Source organism: Spermophilus citellus (assembly GCF_964194105.1).
Source record: "Spermophilus citellus genome assembly, chromosome: 2".
Taxonomy (NCBI): Eukaryota; Metazoa; Chordata; class Mammalia; order Rodentia; family Sciuridae; genus Spermophilus; species Spermophilus citellus.
Genome location: NC_138183.1, coordinates 18,480,127 through 18,502,698, shown reverse-complemented (window position 1 = coordinate 18,502,698; position 22,572 = coordinate 18,480,127). Strand labels below are relative to the sequence as shown.

The 22,572-nt window shown below is 43.4% G+C and overlaps 1 protein-coding gene across 1 annotated transcript in view; it reads left to right on the top strand.

Moving 5' to 3' along the window:
- Positions 1-22,572, top strand: part of PAPPA (pappalysin 1) — a 241,998-nt gene that overhangs the window by 33,664 nt on the left and 185,762 nt on the right. The window contains exon 3 of the mRNA XM_081282172.1: positions 19,117-19,262. Within this exon, the coding sequence (XP_081138298.1) occupies positions 19,117-19,262 (146 nt within the window). The remainder of the gene's footprint in view (positions 1-19,116; positions 19,263-22,572) is intronic.

The following is a 22,572-nucleotide window of genomic DNA, read 5'->3' as shown; positions in this document are numbered from 1 at the left end:
TGAGTGTATGGTGTTGAGGGGGTGGCAGAGGAGATCCAGAAAAAAGTTGACTTGCACCTTGAATATGAGACTTCTTTGGAAGAGGTGATATGTCAGCAACGTCTTCAAGACTAGGTGCCATTCGAGGCATAATAGAGCAAGGCTAGAGATCTAATGCACATGAAGACTGTAAGTAATAAAATTGTACTGTATTTGGGATCCATGCTCAATGAGTGGACTTGAACTGCTCTTGACCGACATAGGCACATATACACAAAGGTAACTATGTGAGATGATGGATATTTTATGAGTTTCACTATGGTAACATTTTTATTATCTCCATGTATCCCAAAACATCCTGCTGTAGACCTTAAATATAAACAATAAAATTCATTTTTTAAAGATAGGTATAATTTGGTCAGCAGAGACTAGGGGAGAAGGCAGGACACTGGAGGCCTTTAGAAGGCTAAGAGGGGACCCCTATCTAATGCCTTGCTTAGTCTCTGTCATGACTAGTAATCCCAACCTGGACCCCAAAGGTGAACTCACCAGTGACCCATAGTTAATATGAGACCTGAAGAAACTGGTTTTAATCCAGAGAGATGGACAACATCTATTTTCCTGTTTTTCCCAGATTCAAGCTGAACTTTCCCATTCTGCCCATCACAGGACCCTGCACTTGCTGATGGCTATAGCACATTTGCCGACCTCTGCAGGTTTTCTGCTGACGCTTCCCTTTATGTCTCTGTCAAAAGAGCAAGGGCCTCCTGTACCCAGGCAAAGTACCTATGTGCAGAGGAATGACGGTGCTGGCAGGGGAATGTCCTGCTTGGCAGCCAGTCAGGATGCACTTCAGCTCAGCCTCCTGGCACCAGGAGGGCCCCTGGACTCTCACCTTGGCGCCGTGACATGAGAGAAGCAGCCTTGCCGTGTGGCTAGTTCCTTCCAGGTCAGGTGGCACCGTGAGCTCTGCTTCCATTTAGTCCTTGCCAGAACTTTACAAGGGAGAGAAGATAGGCGTTAACCTTTGCATTTGACTGATGGGAAACAGAGGAAATTTGTTAGAGAGTGAAATGACTTAGCCAAGTTCACAGATGAGAAAAGTCAGTAGGTGAATCATAAATGCAGTTCTTCTGTGATCAGTGTAATTTGTGTTCTATTAAAGCCAGGAACCAGGAGGTACCTACGTGCCAGGGCAGAGTGGGCATAACTGAAAGGCAGTCACCCATTTGTACATCCATTCATTTGCTCATTCACTCATTCATACAACAAAATGTTTGTCCAGTGCCTGCTAGGTGCCAGGTAGGTAGGGACCCTTGGCTTTATTTTGCTGAAGGAAATCCTGGATTCAGAAAGATGAAAGGATCTAACTAAGGTTACCCCACTAACATATGGAGACGTTGGATTCAAACCCAGACCTACTGACTACAAAGCTCCCACTGAAGTGGGATATTTTTAAATTCAAGCAACAATTAGAGGTAGAAATAAAGGACAGGGGTGACAGGCAGGGTGGCTTTACTAAAGGCTTGGGAGAAAGCTGATGACAGTGATCCGTCACTGGGTCAGGATCCAGGGAAGCTGGTGTTTGCAGAGCACCATGCTGGTGTGGAGGGGCTGTGGGGCCCCATGTTCCAGATAATTCACAATCAGCAGACAGCACTGGTAGGTTCCAAAGGCCTCCGCTAGCCTCAGTCATGGCACTGCATGCCCGGAGCACCTGTGGATGACCATGTGTCTGTGCTGTGACCACTCACGCCATGGTCTATTTGTTTGCTGGCTGGCAAAACTATGTGCCCCACCAGGCTATGTGTCATCTCCCTATGAGGCTGGGGGTTACAGGGTTCTGGCCAAATCAGCTTTCCTGGGTGAAGGGAGAAACCTGTGGAATAAATAGTTTCTTTGCAACCTTAAACAAAAGAGAGGCAGGGTGAGAGGGAGGAAGGAAGGAAGGAAGGAAGGAACGAGGGCAAGAAAGAAGGGAAGAGGGCCAGCACTTCTAATAGAAACAGGGAAACTAGGTGGATTTTAATAAAGAGCTGAAAGCAAAGCTCATGCAGAATTTGTTCTGTCTCTACCTGTAACTCTAGCTCTATCCCTATACCTATCTTTCCATGTCTATCTTTACCTCTTTTTATGTCTCTTTCTTAATGGGTAAAGAGAATATTTAAATCTCTACTTCTTAACCTATGGCAAAAGACGGGGATTTTTTTTTCACTAAATGTCTAAAACTAGTATCTTTTTCATAGACAACAAAAATGAACTGATACAAAATGAAAGTCCTTCAGAATCCTGCAACAATGTCAGGTTCTCAAAAGGTTTCCAATTGCTGACTCTCCATTTCTGTATTCTCTGTGTCATGGGCAGCTCATGGATGGTCCACTTTGAGTAGCACTGATTAAAGTTCATCGTTCTCTCAAATTCTGTGGTACTTCTCCGGAGAAAAATAAGATCCACCCAAAATGCAGCTGAGCAAGTTGTCCGATTCCAACAGAGAAGTACCAATTCTTTTGAACACACTGAAACTCTCCCTTTTTGATCTATTAGTCCTTGGTCCCATTGGTCCGAGATTCAGGAATGCATGTCTTACAGGAGAGTACCCAGTTCCTGAGGAGGGTCTTCAGAAGGCATCCGAATGATGTCAGTTTTCTGACTTGGCAACATGCTCAGAGATTATTCAGCCCAACCTCCTTATATAAAGGGAGACTGAAGCCAAAGCTCACACAGTCCATTAATGGTGAAGCCTGGGGAGAGGGGTTCCAGATTCCCAACCTTGGTCATCTACTATGGCCCGGTTTCCCAGAATTGCCATGACGTTCTTTTTAGACACAGACACCTGCTACCTCATATTCTGCCCTCACTGTCTTCTTCTGCTTCTCCCAAGAGCTTGGGGTTGTGAAGTGCTGAGTAAGTTAGGAGGAAAATTAGATCATGGCCTTGAGTTTTTATGAGCCACTTCAGAACTACTATAGCTGCATTGGCAGTGGGTTTCCTTAGTGAGAGGCAATGATAAGGACATCCAGCTGAGGATGTTGAAGAAGGCCACTAGAACAGTGAGGAACTGGGAGCCATGCCATATACCCATTTGAGGATGCCTGAGCTGAAGGAGAACATTGTCACAGGGCCATGACCACACAGTCATGACACATATGCTTTAAGTCTCTGAAGGCCTGTTCTATGGGAAAGAGGACAGAATTATTCTATATGGTTTCTAAAAGCATGGTTTCAGCGGCAGGAGGAAGCATGGAGCTGAGTGACAGATGATGGTGTCTCCAGTCCATGTGGTTCTTCCTGGGGAGCGCTTCCCTGCAGGTGCATGGGCTCCCCATCACCACTGGCCTGAAGCAGGCACTGATAGCCGTGCACAGGGAGACCATAGCTGTGATCGCAGTGCTAGTGGAGAAAGTGACCTTGTTGGTCTTGGGTTGCGCACAGCCCAGCACAGCACAGCACAACCTTCTGTTGATATCCTATTCCAAATCATGTTAGGAAACCACATGATGGTTTCTTTTCTGTCTATTAGGCATTTATTGGGTATCCAGCATTTCTGCTATTCATTGAGGGTATTGTGATAGGCTGAACGTGTCTTGCACCAGAGAGGGGCCTCCAGTTTTACAACAAAGTTGAATGAAAGTCATCAGATTGAGGACAGAAGACCTGAAATGCCAGAGGTTTATTCTGATTAGGGAAAACAAGGCAGGAGGAGGGATGATTTGAGTAGACATCCAGGAATAGGCAGCCTGTTGAGAAATAGAGACTCACACTGCATCAGTCGTCAGGGTCTTGGCAGGGAACAGAGGGCACACTCAAACAGAATAATTAAGGAGAGTTGAAGGAGGGGCTGTTTTGAAGGCACAGCTATTTACGACATTGCAGGAAGGGTTTAGACCAACCAACAGAACCTTGGGCTTAACTCAGAGCAAGCAAACCTGGGTAGCCATTTCTACCTTTGGTCCGTGGGGTTAAGAGAAGGGAGTGACTGTGGAACCCAGAGAGAGTGGCGGAATGGAGAGGGTTTCCTGGCAGCAGCTGTGGCTCTCAGAAGAGGGAGGCAGCCACCTGACTAGAAGGGACCTAGGACAGGAAATTCCACACTGTCATTCTCTCCTGCCAGTATTTTCCATTGGGTGAACCAAACTGGAAATCACAAGGCAAAGGGACTTGATGCAACCATAGAGGCCACCCTCCCCAGGGGGTAGGGAAAAGTGGCTCAGGATGAAAAAAAAATAGACTTTCCAGAGCACAGAGGAAGCCAGCCATGCAGTGGGTAGGGAATCTGCAAGGGCAGGGAGGAGAGTGAGTGGCAGGACGGAGGAGGGCGTGGAGAACAGGGGCCATCAGGATGGCTGGGGACCAGAATGAGAGCAGCGACAGGTTCAATTTATCTCACAGAAAATTTAATATCAGGCTTCATCCCTTCTCATGCTCCCTCCCTTCCTCCTTTCTTCCCACTTTTTCCCCTTCCTGTCTTCATTCCTCCTGTTCTTCTTTTCTTCCCTCAGTAAATGTTGGTTGAATACTTCCTTTCTGCAAGTGCAATTACCACCCTTTTGCAGCTCACCTCCTGGTGAGTAAGACAGACAAGTAAACACCCCATCAAAGCCACTGGTAAGGGAAGGGCCCACAGGAGCAGCCAAAGGGAGTCTTGCTGTGTGAGCATACAGTTTGAAAAAGACATTTTAGGTGAACCTTGGGTCATTCTCTCTCTTCAGTGGTGGAGACAAACCAGGTGGGCATAACTTCTTCTTCAGCCACTAGAGTCGTGTGCAAACAAGTAGAATGTACTTCACATGCTCTTTTGAAAGTGAGATGCAAAAGATTGATATGAATAGAAAGTCTCAGTGTCAAGAAATTCAGGGTCAGTGGACATTCTGTCCTCACTGAGAGAGGACACTGAAGTAAACTCACCAGTTAATTCCCTGTGTGGACCCTTCCAAATCACTGGCTCTGGCACAGACCGGTGACCTTCAACTTTGTTCATGAGTAGGTAGTCACATGGAATTAGAAGAGTGAGAAAACTTCTCTACACTGTTGCCTTGTACTAAAATGTGTCCTTCGTCTTCCTGTATTATTATTATTATTATTGTTGTTGTTGTTATTATTATTATTATATAACAAGAGCGTTCCCAAGAGTGTAGGTCTACATTATGTTTCTTACCAAGTTAACATTATAGGAAGTCTTTCAAAAGGGATCCTGGTAAGTCCTGAAGTCAGCTCCTTGACCTTCTGCTGGCAGCTGTAGCCCACCTCAGTTTCTTCACCCTGTCCTCTATCAGGGTCCTTTAAGTGATTTGTCTTTTCTTTAGTGGGGTACACCACTTCTTTTCTAGAATGGTTTTATGAACCATACACTTTCTACTCCCCAGTTCTTTTCTAAATCTGAAAAAATCTTTCATGGAATCAGGATTCTCAAAGCTGGAAGAAGCAAAAAAGGGGACCAGTCCCCTCTTGGTTCAGATAAAGAGAAAAAATGTTCATGAAGGAGTAACACTGACCTAGACCTCCCAGTAAGAGAGGGACTGAACTGAAGCCAAGGCCCATGGTCTCACTTCCTACTCTCATGCCATTTCCACCCCCACTCAAAATTCTTTGATATTTTAGAAACCAGAAGTTTGAAACTTGAAAAAGTTATATCTAGGATGGTCATGTTTTCACCCATCATCCATATTTTGCTCAGACTCCTTTAATATCCAGAGTGTGATGATGAATGCGGTAGGGATCCAAGACAGAATCTCTTGTCTTAAAGGAGCCTGGATGCTGTGGTTTAATGACATTTCGTTATAATCATTGAAAAAATGGCAAGAAGTCAGATGAGTAATTTCCAGTGGAACCACAGGACGATGAGGTTCCCACGGCTCTGAGAAAAGGAAGGATCACAGTTGTTGGAGTAGCTAGAAAAGCCTTAATGTTAAAGAAGGGACACAAATAGGTCTTTAGCATGAGAAGACCTCATGATAGGAAAGAGGTTCATGAGATGATCAGACTCATCGTGGAATGGGGTGGAAGTTGGAAGTGTTAAGTTACAAGAAAAAGGTGAGTCTAGTTGGGACTTCATGCAGGTAGATGCTACATTTTTTTTTTTTTAGGTTGTAGTTCTCAAAGAATGAGGCTGGTTTAGAATGACATAAGAGTTCAGGGGGAATAGATTTTAGCCTTGGCTAGGCAGTTTCTTAGCTATGCAATCTTGGGCAAGTCTCTTAATCTCTCTGAACCTCCACTTTCACATCTATTGAAAGAAATAATAGTATCTGACACCATGGATCATATATTAGTTTATGTGGCCATGAGGATCACATAAAATAATATCCCATAAAGAGTTCTGGGAAGAGTTAACCAGCATGCAGATGAAAGGGGGCATTATTTTTTTTTCTGCAGTAACTTCGTTCATTCTTTTCCAGTAATCATGTAAGAGAAATTGCTTGGAATTTTATAATCAGAATATCAGGGTTTATTTAACGTGACTAATATTCATTACAGCAATAACAGGAGTCAGGGTTGGTGTAGTGGAAAAATTATGCGTGTTGGAGATTGACCAGGGTTTGAATCTTGGCTCCACTCTGCCTGGCGGTCTGACCTTGGCACTTTGCTCGGTAAGAGTTGCAGGTTTCTCATCTGTTAAAATTGGGTGATAACAGCTATCCTGTGGCATGCCATGAAATGTAAATGGAACCTGTGTGAAACATCTGGCTTGGTGTCTGGCACATAGTAGGTGTTGGAGAAGTTCCCTCCCTTCTTGCGTGCACACGTGGACAGAATCGCCTCCCTGTCAGCACTGTTTTACAGAGACTGCCTTCCTGCAGGATCATAAAAAAGGCCTGGATAAAACTGCACTTCACAAATGGAAAGCATTTATCCCCAGTACTTTCATTCTTAAAATACTACCTTTTTTTTTTTTTAAGAACTGGGCTCAGAATTGGTATTTTTAAATAAAGACCACATCACTTATATTAAACTCATTGAATTTGCCCGCCAGCTTATTTTGATAATGATGCAAATGTGTAACTGTATTAGGGGACATTTTTGCTCACAGAACCCTCCTGTGCAGTGTTGGGATTGGTCAAAATGGGACATGTGCCATTTTGGTTGAAGTTACTCAAGGTTCTGACCATCCCTTGATCTCACTTGAGTGTTGATATACAAATATACATGTCCAGGCTGACTAGTGCACATTTTCTCTGATTCAGTCTGGGTTTCCTTCATGCTGTCCTTCTCGAGCCAAGTCCATCTTTAATCAGAAGTTCCCACCTGTGAATCTTGTGCACATGTCACTTTGTGGTCTTGGAGAGCTGAATGCAGTGGGGAAAGGAATCAAAGACAAGAGCTGCTCATGGCTCCTAAAAATGAACTCAACAAGGAGCTCAAAAACAGTTACCTGTGAGGAACAGGATCAGGACAGTGTAGTGAATAAATAAAAACACAAGGTTGGGAGACAGAACATATTGGGATTAAGCCATTTAACCATTCTATAACCTTTCACAAGACTCAGTTACCTCTCTGGGAAATTAAGGATGAAAGGAACTGCCTTAGGTAGTTTAGAAGACTCAATGAAATTCCACCCTTCAGAAGAACACTGAGCACACAGGGCATCTGAAAATAATAGTGTTTAGTCTTATTTTGCTTTGTATTGCTGGCATTGTTTGAGGATTTCCCTCCTCTGGGAAATCTGCTGACCTCCTACATGCATATCCCCAAATTCCTAGCTTCCTCTCACTAGCCCTTTTACTGGGATCTCGGGGCTGTCCTGGGAGTCAGAGATGGCCTAATCCATCTCCCTCTACTACCAAGAGCACTTTTGTTTTAGTTCTCACAGGTTTCATCTTTTTCAAGGTTTGTTTTACTTCCAAAAGCCCTGCACATACTAAATTCTAATAGATTCCTTTTCCTAAGAGATAAGCGACACGCCACACTAAGTTTATGTATTTCTATCAAATAGCAAAGGCATGTCTAGGATCCCAGTTGGGGGCTCACTGAATAATGAGAAGGGCAGGAAACAGAGGCCAAGGAGAGTGCCTGCAATGTACTCGGGGCCACCCCCAGCAGCTGCCTTCTGGCCTGACACCCTTGCCCCAGTACACCCCAGTCCTCAAAGTTTGCAGGTGACAGTTAGGATCCTTTTAGTGGAGCATGCCTGACAAGTTTCCCCCAATAGACCAGGATCTGAGAGTTTCCCTCTCTCACCCCTTTCCCAGATGCATATTTCCAACTCCAGGTCCCTGGACACATGGGAGCACTAGGTGCCCTGAGGCCTCTGCTGTAGGTTGGTGGGTTTTTTACGATCGGCACACTAAGCCTCTCATTGCCTTTTCTCCGTCCACTGGAGACACTGACAGCTTGCACACTTGATCAGTGTCCTTCCAGGTTAGAAAACCAAGCCAGGGGGCAGAGGGAGGGAGGCTCCAACGGACAATAGTGAAAGCACTTCCCTAAATTGATCACAACTCAGTGTCTTCCTTCACACTCACCACTGGGTTGTTTCTGACTCCTGGGAACCAGGGGACCTCCACACCTCTACTCTCACTTTCTGGAAGTGCACAGCTAGCTGGGAGCAGTTTGCTGACAGGTGCACTCGCGTGAGTGGGGTGGGCTGGAAGTTCCCTGTTTGGGGAGGGAGATTTTCTTTCTCTTTCCTCCTTTCTCTTTTCTGTGTTCTAGGTTGTTTGAGTGGTCTGGTGGTGAAGGGGCGGGGGTACTGTCTTCATTCCAAGCTTCTCATGTTTATGATTTCCGCCCTTTGCGAGTTCAGACTGCCACCTGCTGCTCTCAGCCTTGGGTTTGGCTTCCACAGAAGGCACTGGTGACCCTAACTCCACAAAAGCATGAAGTGTCTGAGAGTCTTACAGAGGGTTCAAGGAAGAATCCATGTGAGAAATACACAGTTTGCTGTGATTTAGCCAAACCTGAAGGAAAGAGGTGATGGATTCTTCCAGTAACTTAGTGGCTAACAATGAAGTAAGGCCCTTCCCTTACTTCAAATTCTTCATCTGTAAAATGAGACCATTTAAGGTCTGCCCCTGCTAAGACCTTCTCAAATCAGACATTGTAATCCTGGTTTCTGGCTTGTAGGGTAGAGGCTTACACAAGCATAGGGTAGAAATGAAAGGCCTGGTATGTTTAAAAGGTACAAATAAAGCCACGCGTTAACACGGATGATACCTGTAGAAGTAAGAGATAGTCCTGCCTTCAAAGGATTTGCCAGCCCCGTGTCTAATAGGGTGCACTGTGTTCCGCGTAGCAATGAAGGAGCAATTATGCTTCCTGACAAGTTGAAGAAATCCTACTCACATCACTAGCATCCCAACAGAGGCTTAGCAATGGTCCCCCACACTTGGGCAGTCTGCGCATCTACTGTGTTGTTCACCCTCAGGTGCTGATTGTGGCATCCTCTTTCCAAAATCAATTTGAATCTAATTCTGCTTCTAACAGCCTGACACACAGTGTCAGAACCCTTTCTCCATATTTGGATTCTTTCATTGTTGCCTGAGCCTCTGAACGTCTCCATCTTAGCCCCAGAAAAGGCAAAATTTGGAGAAGTTATTAGATATGTTAAAGGTCACCCAGAGAGACCTGTACCCAATGTCATGATTGCATTGCTTTAATTTTAAATCAATTAGTTACTTGCCTAAGATTAGGTGATTTGAGTAGGGCCATGATCCAGATTAAATTCCAGATGTTGCCATATTGACATAGTGGTGATGACATCATTCTTGATTCATCCTTCCAAAATTAATATTGTTTAGGTAGCCTTTACATCAGTCCCATAGCCAATATGGCTAAAACCTAGAGCCAAAGTACATAGTCTTCTGAAATAGCTCCTCTATCTAAACCATGGTGACGGCTACAACTTGTGAAATACATGCGATTTGCCTTTGTTTAATTGTGTTTCAAGCATAAGGCAAACCACAGGGATATCAGCGAGCTGGGCACATTCTGCTCAGTGGTCACTTGTACTATTTATCAATTGTGGTTTTGATGCTCTGAGAAGGAATTGAGGTGATGGGAAGAGAAAGCTGAGGGTCCTTGAACTCCATGGTTCTGTTGTGAAAGCCATAGTGTGACATAGGATGGTCACATTACTGTTTTGGTACTTTCAAACACAAGATGATACTTCAAGTGATTGCACTTTCTTCCCTCACAAGAGATCCCTCATGCCTTAACAGCTGCTCTGAAAATTAGCACATTCTGCATCCCCGACACTGTCAAAGCAGACATTGGAGAACCCTAAATAAAGATCAGAGAGAAGGGATTGTTGAGCAGCATGTGTGTGTGTGTGTGTGTGTGTGTGTGAGTGTGTGTGTGTGAGTGTGTGTGTGTGTGTGTGTGTGCACACGCACATCTGTGTACCTGCCCACTGTGGACCAGACTTACTAGTGTTTGTTGGGAATACTACATTGAATGGTATGCAAGAGCAGGTATGATTTTTCTACCTTGGAATTTCCTGCACATAGGTTGGTAGCTAGTTGGGTAGGTGCTATCATGGAGAGGTCCAGGGTACTAAGGGAGTGCAGAAGATGGGAACCTGATTGAGATGTGAGGTGTTCCTGTGGTCACTAGGCTGAGTCCTGGGGGATGACTTACATTAACCAAGTGGACATAGCTGAGCTGGCCAGGGTGTTCTAACACTTGGTTCCACCCTAGAAGTCTCAAAGGGTTGTTTTCAAAAAGTTAAATAAGAAAAATAGCAGATGTGTAGTTCTGGATAAAATAAACTCATTTAAAAGTAAAGTCCTTTATTTTAAGAATATTTTATTCTTTCTTTGTAGTACTACTGGAGAGAGTATTCCTTTTGGGTGCACTTATAAGAGACATCATTGACAGTGGAGTTTGATTCCCTCTTAAATCCTTTCTTTTTTCTTCAAGATTAAAAATCTCTACTCACTTCCACCTTTACTCTTGTTTAGCAATCCAAAAGTCTGAGAACCTTTTCACTGTCCCACCTGCTTTTCTGAATCAGTACCTCCCCTCCTCGAATCCCCATTCTCAGGATTCTCCTACCCATTGCTTGGTCTCATTATGGTCTTATCCCCAGAGAGGTACAGGCCAGTGACTTTTTTAAGGGTTTACCTAGGCAACTTAGCAGAGGGCATGACTCAAGAGAGTCCGCCTCTTGCTGGACCTAGGGTTAGAACACCAATAACGGGTCTTTGCTGTGTAGCATGGAAAGTGCTATAGACCAAATCATAAGCCAGAACCACCATTTCAGCTTCTCTCACTCCCACCCCACTCAGTGTCAAACCCTTTCCATGGATACTGTTACCTTGGATGTTCACATGTCTGCTCTCCGTTCTGCTCGACCTTGTCTCTGTACTTGTTCCCCTCCTCCAGTCCCTCATCCACATTCCTCCCGGAAGCTCTTTGGGAAAGATAAGCCAGATCTTTTCGTTTTCTTCTGTAAATTGTCCAGGGTCTACTTAGAACTTTCAGGACACCTTCCATTCTACAAAACCTGGAATATGTGATCTTTTCTGATGTAGCCATTGCTGCTTCCTCCAGCAATCCTCACATATTCCCAACTTTGCAGTCCTTGCAAGTGAGGGCTTGTTGCTTATCATTCTTCTAGTGCTCCTCCCAGCCTCTGAGTTTCTGAGGAAGTTCATTTTCTCTGTTTCTCACAGTTGCACCAGTAGCCAGCCCAAGTTCATTCTTTGCGTGAAAACCAGTGGTATCTTACCCACCTTCAGTGGGGTATGTGCATTGCTCTGTGCTCCCTCCACACCCAGCATCCCCTTTATCGAAACACATATTGTAAAAGGATATGAGAGACTAACTCACCAATATGGTCTGTTAGTATTCAACAGACCAGAGGTCATAACCCACTTCTGACACCCACGAGTGGAGGGGATCTTGGATAAGTGTGGAGTCACCTCACCTAGCTGTAGTTTCTTCATCTATAAACTGAGGACACTCATCCTTACCCCTTCAGGCTTTTGTAAAACTTCAAAGGGGTGATATATTTTAAAAGGACTTCAACAGTGTCAGTATATAGTTAATTCCCCCGTATGGTAGGAGTTATTAGTATTATAACAATATGTTGTGATCATCCAATTACACATCTTCATTCACAAAACTTTTAATTCTTTTGATAATGAAAAATTTCTAGCCTTAAAACATGGTATATGATAGAATATTCACAAATGTTGATCAGTATAAGTGGAATGAATGAATGAATGTTATGTGAAGAAGGAAGGAGAAAGAAAGAAAGGAAAGTAGTAGGTAATTTAAGAATGACTATTCAACAAATGAATGAAAAAAAATGAACAGTTTTTAAATTAGTCTTTGATTGTGATGTTATACTTTCCTTGTTTGTGTGTCAAACTTCCATAAGAAAAATGCTATTATTCTGGAAATCAAACATTCAGGGTTCTCAGAATTTAATAAATTGCCCAAGTATTTTTCCCTGTGTCTCTTTTTATAGAGAAGAGAGGCAAATTTAGGCATTTCTGATGATGAAACTAAGCAAGAAAATAAAGAAAGCCCAGCTCATGAGGGCCCTTGGGATAAAGTACAAAATTCAGGTTTTAGAACTGGTCACAGCTTGGAGAAACCTTGTTATTTGGAACAAGGATATGGATGCAATAAACATTCTGAGGTTTATCTTGCTTTAATGACTTGCCCTGAGTGGCTTTGATCTTTATATTTGATAATCATTTTCAAATGGTCTAGTGTGTTCTGGAAATGGAGTAGTGGTTCGTGGACTTGTGAGGTTCCTTGGAAATGACAAGCTGCAATCAGAATTTGGAAACGGGCAATGTTACAGCACTTGCTCTGTGAGCTGGAGAAAAACACATCGGTGACGGGAGTCAGGGTTCAGTGACGGAATGGAAACCCAACAACAGGCACTGGGGCTGAGAGCAAGATTAACCCATTATGTCCCATCATCCTACATAGAATCGAAAACATGGGATTTCATGGTTTAAAAGAGAACTGGGTTTAAAAGAGCCCTTTATGAATTGGTTACTCTTCTAGGCACTTTCTTATTATCATATTGAATTTTATGTACTCTTTTTCTAAGTTGAATTTTACAATTCCCGTTTTACAGATGAGGAAAGTGAGCTCTAAAAAGAGACTGAGTCACATGTTTGAGGTCACCAGGCAACTTAGTGGAGGAGGGAGGATTTGAATCCTGGTGGGGTCCTTCATTTTTCCTTTCACTTGAAAGAACTGTTCTTAGCTTAGAAGTGGTTCACTCTCAGCCAGTTGGTTAGCTCAAATAAACCCTCCAGGGAACAGGACCTTGGAATGATATTCTCACCTCTGTATCAGGCAAGTCAGCTGAAAGTTGACGTGCTTTATATGGGAATAAAAATCAAGACTTATGAGACGTGACCTAGGCATCCTGGGAGCCACACCTCCGACCACCCTTCTTTACAATGAGAGTGCCAATGTGCTATGCCTCTAGATTAGGAAAAGCTCAGCCTTCCCGCACTTTTTCCCATGATTTCATTTAAGGGATTTGTTGGTTGTTTTGCATTTTGAATGTGGTTCCCTTTTGCTCCTCTTTCAATAAAACAGGCCCTGACAGCCCTCTCATTCAGATTATTACAGAGTTGTACCATCCCAGGCCAGTGCATTTAGGAAATATGTTGTTGGCACCCATCAGCGAGTGAGATGCATAAAGAAAATATTCTAATGACAGTTGAGTTGAGAGAGCTTTGATCTCCCTCCAGAACTGCACTCATGGCTTTGAAATGCAGTTCTGGCAACGGGGTAAAGTCTGGGCGCCTTGGCAGTCAGGGCTAGCCCCCTGAAACAGACATTCCAGGGGACCCACAACCTCCACAGTGGAATCCAGGTGCACAAGTTGTGCAGGAGGAGAACAGACACGGAGACACCACTCTCGAGAGGCGGCTTTGGGAAAAGGATCTAAATGAGGAGGGACATTCCAACCTATCTCAGCATTTCCCAAACTGTTGTTTGTGTGTGCTGTTATTTGATTTTTGGCAAAGGTGGAGGGTGGGGAGAGGGAAGAATTATGGTCAAATATATTTGGGGACACTTCAAACACTTTCTGCCTTTCTCTCATTTTGCATATTGAAGGTTCTGAAAACTCTTGCAATCAGAAACTATATGTATTTAACCTTGTCAGCAGAGCATGTCCTAAATCCATTGACTCAGAAACTCTTTTCTGCTAAGCACTCATCTGCTTCTTGTGGATTTAGCCTTCTGTAGACCTCAATCTTGACAACCTTCATCTAGTTTTCAAGCTCACTGAGTAGACACAGACCCAGGAGTGCAGAGTAGGGCCCAGAATATGGTGAAAAGAAGCTAGATATTCATGCTTGCGCCCCAGTCAAAGGACAGTGGAGGCTACAGTGGCTGTCCAAGTGATGCCCCCTTTTAGGGAACTGTTTCTACCTGAAGGAAGAGGTGATTTTACTTAGTGGAATGAAAGTACTACTATACACCGGTCCCATGTACACATGCTAGAGCATAGAGGTCCATTGCTACCCTTTCCTGCCCCTTGTTTGATATGTGACCTTGACAAGCTCCTTCCCTATCCCGGGCCCTGTGCTTACTCATCCTGCTTTGAAATTATTAATTTTGAGGGAACGGTGCTCAATAGCTTCAAATCAGTGGTGGTTCTCCATCTTGAAGGAAGTGTTTAAGGGACACAGAGCTGATAATAATTTATTGTGTAAAGCCCATAGCTCACACAAAATAAAACATTGCATTATTTTTGTTGCTTCTAATCTTCCCAACACCCTGAGAGGTGGTTGCCCTCATTAGCATTTTTACAGGTGAATGTGGCCAGGAGAAGATACCTGGAGCGTGTCACCTATAAGCTGAACTTTGCAAGGAGGGATGTTTTTGAAAGGCTAAGGTTCAAGCAGAGAGATTGTGGGACTGAAGAGAGAAGCTAATGGGCCTGGGTAGGAGATGGGAATAGTTGGGGAACCATGTAGGGTTCCAAGGACAAGGAAACTATGAGAACTTGAGTGGATGAGGTTGTAGGAGGAAGAAAAGTTTGGATGATGGGGAAGATACACTGAAAGCTGAGACTGGGAAAGCCAGTCTTCCCCAGTAGAGAAAATAGGAGAGGAGGAGATGGAGAGGAGTCCACATTTTCTGGATGTGGGCTGGCACTGGGCTTGGCTGTCTCATTTGATCTTGCTGGCATCCCTGAGAGCAAACAGACTCAGGGACTTAAAGCAACTTGCCCATGGAAATGAGTCTGTCCATCTCTGAAGAATACTGGTACATAAATTAATAAACACATAGTGTTTTGGATTTGGGTTGATTTTTCTTAGGGGTAATGAATTTTTTAAAAATAATTGTGATCAATTTTGCGCGCGTGCGCGCGCGCGCGCACACACACACACACACACACACACACACAGGGCCAGCCTTCCCATAGTTGCAGAATGGAAAATGAAGGGACCCTAAGCAAGTCATTTCCTTTTCTCATTAATATTCTTAAACTCGAATGTTCCTTCTAAATTTAACTCCTGTGCTTTCTTCTCCTCCATTGGCCAAGAGGGAAAACAGCATCGTCAAGGGATAGGGGAAGGAGGTAAATCGTGTTCCCAAGATTTCCCTCTGATGCATTTGGGAGACACCACACTTGGCTCTGTATTGTTAGGAAACCCTCAGCCAGCAGAAGAGAAATTTTTAGCCACAGAGCTGTTTTTTCCTTTGGGTGGGTCCCCAAGAGAGATGGGGAGGAGAAAGGCCAGTGGGGCTAGGGGTCTGGCCAGTTGCCATTGATTCTTCCCCCTTTGGGAAATGGAGATTTCCCAAAGTATGAGAAAAACCCACTATAAGCCAGGGAGAGGCTCCAGCATCCCACATTTCTGCTTTGGGCCAGGATGAATACCAACCCTTATAAAGATTGGCTCTGCAATTACCACTGAATAAACATCCAATTAAAACATCTCCCCCACCCCTACCCCACCCTGAGCCCTCCTCTCATCCCAGAGCAATGGGACAGAGGTGTTGTTTTGTTTTTTTTTTTTTTTTCCTAGTAACAGTAGTGTTACTAGGAAATGTTCTCTGCATTTGATGGAAATGGACAAAGTAATGAGAAAAAAAAATAATGTGGAATGGACCCATCCAAGAAAATCTCGGCTCCTCTGTGTTTTCATTCTCCTCCCAAGTATCATTTCCCTTTTCTAAGTGGGTCTGGAGGAGCTTGGGAACTTACTAAGGTGGTGGGAAGTGTTGGACACATCTAAATCTGTACTTGGCCTTATCAAGTTATATGGTCGACAAACCCCTGTTCCTTGTCTTTAAGATGGGGATAAATTAAGAAACAGCTAAACCTGTGTCAAGGGTTTTCTCCTTGCCCACCCTAATCTAAACCCTCACACTTCCCTATTAACTTCCTTACTCCTCTGAACTACTCTGTGGGTTTGGTACTATTATCTATTATCACCTTCATTCCATACATAAAGAAACAGGAAGTTAAGTCCATTGCCCAGGATGGCCCAAACATGAAGAAGAAAAGCTGGATTCAACCCTGGGGTTCTAGCTTGAGAACAAGCCACACTACCCATTCTACATACTTCAAATAATAAACCAAGATGAGAAAATGTGCCTACTTAGCCCAGGGGCTGACATGAAGCAAATACTCAATAAATGCTGGATTTTCCACCCTCTTTCCCCCTCTCTAGTGACAGAACAGACTGATTGATTAGAGCTCCTCAGGAAGCCTCCAGTGTTAGAAGTCACACATGAACTTCTGGGGGAGAGGTCTCAGCAGGAAGATTTGGGGTCAATATCTGTCTGATATGACTATCCCTAGAATTATTCAGTTCACGCCTTGCCTGTACCTCCAACCCATGATAAATTTTATTTTTCCTGACAAGCTATAAAAATTATGGTCATATGAACATTCGGTCTCATGAGCATGAGACTTTCTATGACATGGGGATAACAGAAGAACACTCTAAGTATTGGACCTACCTATCCTATTGACATGGGCATGGAAGGATGTAGGCTTGCAATCCTCAAAAGTGTTCTATGGAGTGTCTGTGTTACTAATCCCAATACAATGATGAGGAAACTGAGGCCTCATGGTTCATGGTTGGTATAACTGATTCTGGGACTTAAATATTTTAGCTTTTGTTTTTTTCTAAATTAGATTCTAATCCATTGGCTCCCCAGGTGTCAAGCCCCGAGCTAAGAACTGGGTAAACAGAGATAATAAGATAGCTTCCTTGCCTGAAAATGCCCCCCCCCAAAAAAAGAGATATATACAGACAGGTGAAGGGATTAATGGGAATCGTGTGAGAGTATACATCACCAAAAGGAGGTGGGTGAGTACAGGGGTGGAAATGGGGGATGGCGGTGAGGTGGGCATCAGTGCAGCCTTCTGGAGGAGTGATACCAGAATGGACCTCAGATTTGTGCATCAGAGGACAAAAGGATGAGCAGAGGCCCAGAGAGGAAACAGCATAGGTAAAGGTCCCAAGGACCCGGATCATGCTGTTTGTACACAGTGGAAAGTTCGAGAGGTGGCAGAGAGAGACAAAGCCAAGGTAGGCAGGGATAGACGTTCGGGCCATGCTGGAGGCTTGGACTTTACCCTCACATGTAGGGAGGCCCCTCCATTACTGCAGGGAGGGAAGAAAGGGATCCATCATTAATGTGCGCTACTGGCCAGGTTCTGTGAGAACTCCATGAAAAAACAGAACACTATCAACTAGCTGCATGATCTTATGAAGAATGAAGTTCCTCTGAGACTCTGTTTCTCCTCCACCCAGCAAATGGGGATACCAATACTGTCTACCTCCTTGTTATCAAAAAGAATAGTGAATAGTTAGACCACACAGAAGGACCCAACAAATACCAGTTGACTTTATCTCATCTCCTGCTCAAGGTGACTGCTTCTGTGTTTATTTAGTTTTGTATTCACTGATCCATGGATTCATTCCTAATTGTACTCAGGAATGATTGTCAACTACTTACAAGGATCCTGAGATTCATGATGGCAGGCAAAATGGAGCAGAAAGAAGCATGAGAGGGTCAGGTGTGGTGGCACACGTCTATAATCCCAGCAGCTCTGGAGGCTGAAGCAGGAGGATTGAGTTCAAAGCCAGCCTCAGTAAAAGTGGGGTGCTAAGCAACTCAGTGAGACCCCATCTCTAAATTAAATACAAAATAGGGCTGGGGATGGCATTCAATGGTTGAGATCCACTCAATCTCTGGTACTCCCCACCCCCCTAAAAAAGCATGACAGGGCACAATGTATTTATAGAATGAATTGTGGAATAATATCCCTGTGACTGATCCAAAGCCGAAGGCACTCTCTCACATGCAGTGTTTATGTTCTGATGAGAGTCACGCTCCCCGGGAAGAGTTCTTATTTCTTGAGCACCTAGGATATGCCAGTGACCACTTCCTTTGTTCTCTCACTCTCTTTTGCCCTCGTTCTTGAACACATTCGTCCCATGTATTAAAGAGCTGATCCTTGTTGCTTAAAGAGCTCATTCATTTTCAGGACATGCCAGTCTACAATGACAGCAACCCAAACACAATATCCCTCTCTAGTCTAATCAGCTGTGGAAATAAAATTTCAGAGAGCGCAGAATCATCTATGGATGATGGCAAGATGCCTCCATGAAGAAAGGTTTCCAGGCTTGCATTCCACTGTTGACCTTGAACCCTGTTTCTATGACTTTGGGTAACCTATTAAAAACTCTGGGGCACAGGTTGCTTATCTTGAAAACACAATAACAGTGACTCCTTGCAGGGTTAATGTAGAGATGTGAAGCCCATTTTCCTAGTGCATCCACATTTTTTCCAAATAGATGGTCCAAAACTCAAATGAATGAGCAAAAAGCAGAAGCAGCCGAGAATAGAAAATATGTGTTTTCATCCACTCCTGTTATGGGCTCCGTCCTCAGTCAATTTAACAGAGTCCTTAGGGGTACAAACATTGACCATAGACAAATCTAGATTCAAAACGTAATGCTGCTATTTATAAACTGAGCAATATTTGCAAGACTTAATTTTTTGTTATCTGTAAAAATGGAATCATCTAATCTTTTAATGTTATCAGGAAAATTCAACAAAGTGATGTTTACAAAGAGTTGAGGAAAGTGCCTGGCACATAACAGCTCTTAATTATTTAGGGAGTACTTGTTGTTTGAATAGTACCTTTTTTGGATGATGATAACAGCCAAAGTTCTTTTTCTGTTTCAGAGCTTACTTGGATGTTAATGAGCTGAAGAACATTCTTCGATTGGATGGATCAACACACCTCAATATTTTCTTTGCAAACTCTTCAGAGGAGGAGTTGGCGGGAGTAGCAACGTGGCCATGGGATAAGGAGGCCCTCATGCACTTAGGTGAGTCTTACAGACTCCTCCAGGAGGAACCTGAACATAGACAGTGACACATTTAGTAGTGAGCATGATCATTGTCATGATCACAATGGTGTAGCTGGTGGGTGGTGAGAGTGAGCACCCCGTTTCCTTGTTAATTTACAAAACTCAACATTCCTTATCTCATTTGGGCCACCAAGGAATGCACTGAAGAAAATAGCACAATACCAGTAGCCATATTTTACCTGTAGGAAATTCAGACCTAGGGGAATGAGGCTTATCTAACATCACACTCAGTCAGTGACAGATTTGCAACTAGAACTTATGTCTGACTATCCATTGATTGCTTTCTTCTTAACATTCTGTCTCCCAGTTCATGAAAACATTTTCTTAACCAGGTAATCAACTGTATTAGCATGACCCATTATGAGCTGGCCTGAGAGAGAGCAAAGAGACAAGAGGAAGTGCATTCGTAAGAACTTTCTGTTCCTCTGTGTTCTATCTACCCATAACACCAGGGACTCTTTACACTTAAATTATGCATGTCCATAAACAGAACATAAATTTATACAAACCAATAAGAAATGACAATGATTTCTGAACCAGGGCCTATAAGAAACCACTATAGTGGTTTCCATATTCTATCTAGTACACATCTATAGGTAGATGTGCTTTAAAAAAATTTTGTGCATCTTTGAACTCTAAATGCACACAGTTCTTTTTCTTTTCACTTAATATTATGCTATCTGTCTACATATACTTTCCAACTAAGCCTTATAATTACTTTCCAACTAAGTTTTTTCACTTAAAAATCTCAAGACAAAAGCATCTCTCTGGGTTATTTACACCTCCCTAAAGATGAAATTTTTAATAGTCACATACTATTCCTTTGAATAAAGGCACTACAATTGATTTAACCATTCTCCTCTTGGTGGAGTGTTCCCATTATTTACAACAATGAATTCTGATGACTCAGTGAACATCTTCATCTGAGAATGTTAGGGCTCAGCAAAACGACAGTGCTGGCTAGATCTTCAGACCTGCCTGGTCTCACTGGGATACACTCAGAGTTCAATAACTGCTCTAACTCTGGGATATCTTGGAGATGAGAGATTCTGCAACTTCAGATGATGGAAGTTGTGCCCAACTAAGCCATAAGCTTGGTTCCCTTCAGACTGCTTTTATGTCTCAACTGTATTTAAGAAATGAAACAAATCTGTGTGTGTGTGTGTGTGTGTGTGTGTGTGTGTGTGTGTGTGTACATGTATGCATGAAAAGAGATGGATGCAAAGATAAATATCTAGTTGTTTTTAACTGGGGAAATTCTCTCCAATAGCAGACATTTGGCAATGTGTAGAGAGGTATTTGACTATTACCAATGGGGGAATGTTACTGGCATGCAGCGAGTAGAAGCCAGCAATGCTGCTAAATGCCTTGCAATGTCCACAATGAAGAATTATGTAGTCCAAAATATCAATGGTGCTGAGATTGGGAAACCCCGATAAACCCTGACATCAATGATAGGTGGGTAGACAGACAGAGATAAGGCACAGAGAGGCAGGGGTTGGACAGAAGAGAATATACAACTTAAGCAAACCTGAAGATGACCATTTTATATCATATGCCTACTATGAAGTTTGGGAATCATACTAAACCAGACTAAAGTACATGGTTCTCACCTGTGACTTCACTTAGCAGTATGGCTTTAGACAAATCTCTTTCCTTCCCAGGTATCAATGTCCTTAGATTTTAGTTAAGCAGGTTAGACTGGATAGCCCTCCAAAGACCCTTCTCAGCTCTGAAATTCTGCCTGCTGGAAAAGCAACCCAAAGGGTGATGATCATAGTCTGAGAAGGGTTGAACAGCAGGCTTCTAAAGTTAGAGAAAAATACTCCTGATAATTTCATGAATGTCAGGGACTGGCTCGGGGCCAGGAATTTGGGAGGCTATAAATCCATAGCATGTTATAGTATTTCAGGATGATGTCAGGCTCAAGCTATTTCACCTTTTAAGAGGAGCAATGAAACAGGACTTGGGTCCAGTGTTGTCACTCTGTGGAAAGGGTGAATTAAGGTAGAACAAACAGAGCCAGCCTGGATGAAAGTTGTCTGTGCTGCCATTATACTTAGAATGGTCCTGCCCCCTATGACCTTGATATACAAGCTTCATGAAGCAACAAAGAATCATTAGCACTATTGCAGCCAATTATTTTAGAACTCTTCCAAAATGCAGTCAGTTTCTCAAGTTCACAAGGCCACTGTGAAGCAGAACTTGGATTGTGACCCATGTCAGGCTACCTCCAGCCGGCCTGCAAGCTGCCACCTCCCCATTCTGAGACATGTTGATCGTAAGCAACTCCTGTGCAGTAGCCCCAATCAAACTCAATTTATTAGAACCACATTTTTTTTTTATCCTTTATTCCTGCAGTTACACCATGATCCTTGGAAAAAACCTTGGGTGGGAAGGGGATTATGTTTCATATTATGATTGACAGAAAATAATGGAGAAAGATTTCCTTCTCAATTTCTCTTCCTCCCTGCATCTGTCTTCCCCTTCTCACACCCACGCACACATGCACACCCACACCCACACACCCTCTCGTATGTACACCTTTATCTTTGTGTTAGAAGTCCTGAGTAATTCAGAATTAATAGACTCCATGAGCCCCCGGATTGAGCAAGCTCACCACCCCAGCAGTTCAGTCCAAGATAAGACTCCTCTCTGGCCCGTTCTGGGCTTGCCAGCCCAAATCACCCAGGCCCTGCCTCCTCACCTTGTCTTTCATAAGATGCTACTCTGTGGCTAAAGTCTACACTTGCAAGGTTCTCAGACATGAATTTTAACATTCTCTTAAACATGTTTGTATTTTGAAATTTAAACATTTCTCTGTCAACCTGCATGCATCCTTCTAATGCTTAAAATAAATGTGGAACAAATTCCATCCATCGATTCTGCTGAGAACTGCTCTACCTAACCTCAGCTAACTAAGCAATGCTCCATCTTTGGGGACATGGGATGTAGAACATTGCTTTCCAAACTAGATCATACACAAGTGATCTGGGGTTCTTGTTAAAATACAGATCATGATGCTGTGGGTCTAGGGTAGAGTCCAATGATTCTGCATTTCTACTAAGCTCCTGAGAGATGTTTATTCTGCTTTTTTTTTTTTCATGTGGGTGGACCGTCATTCACTTGTGTGGCACAATTGATGTATGTCAGGTGCTATCCTAGCTTCTTTGAGGGATTAGTTAGACCTCCCAACCTGCTTTAGATGAGTCAATATTCAGGAAATATTCCACACACATTTAATGAAACACTATATCCTAGGCCTTGA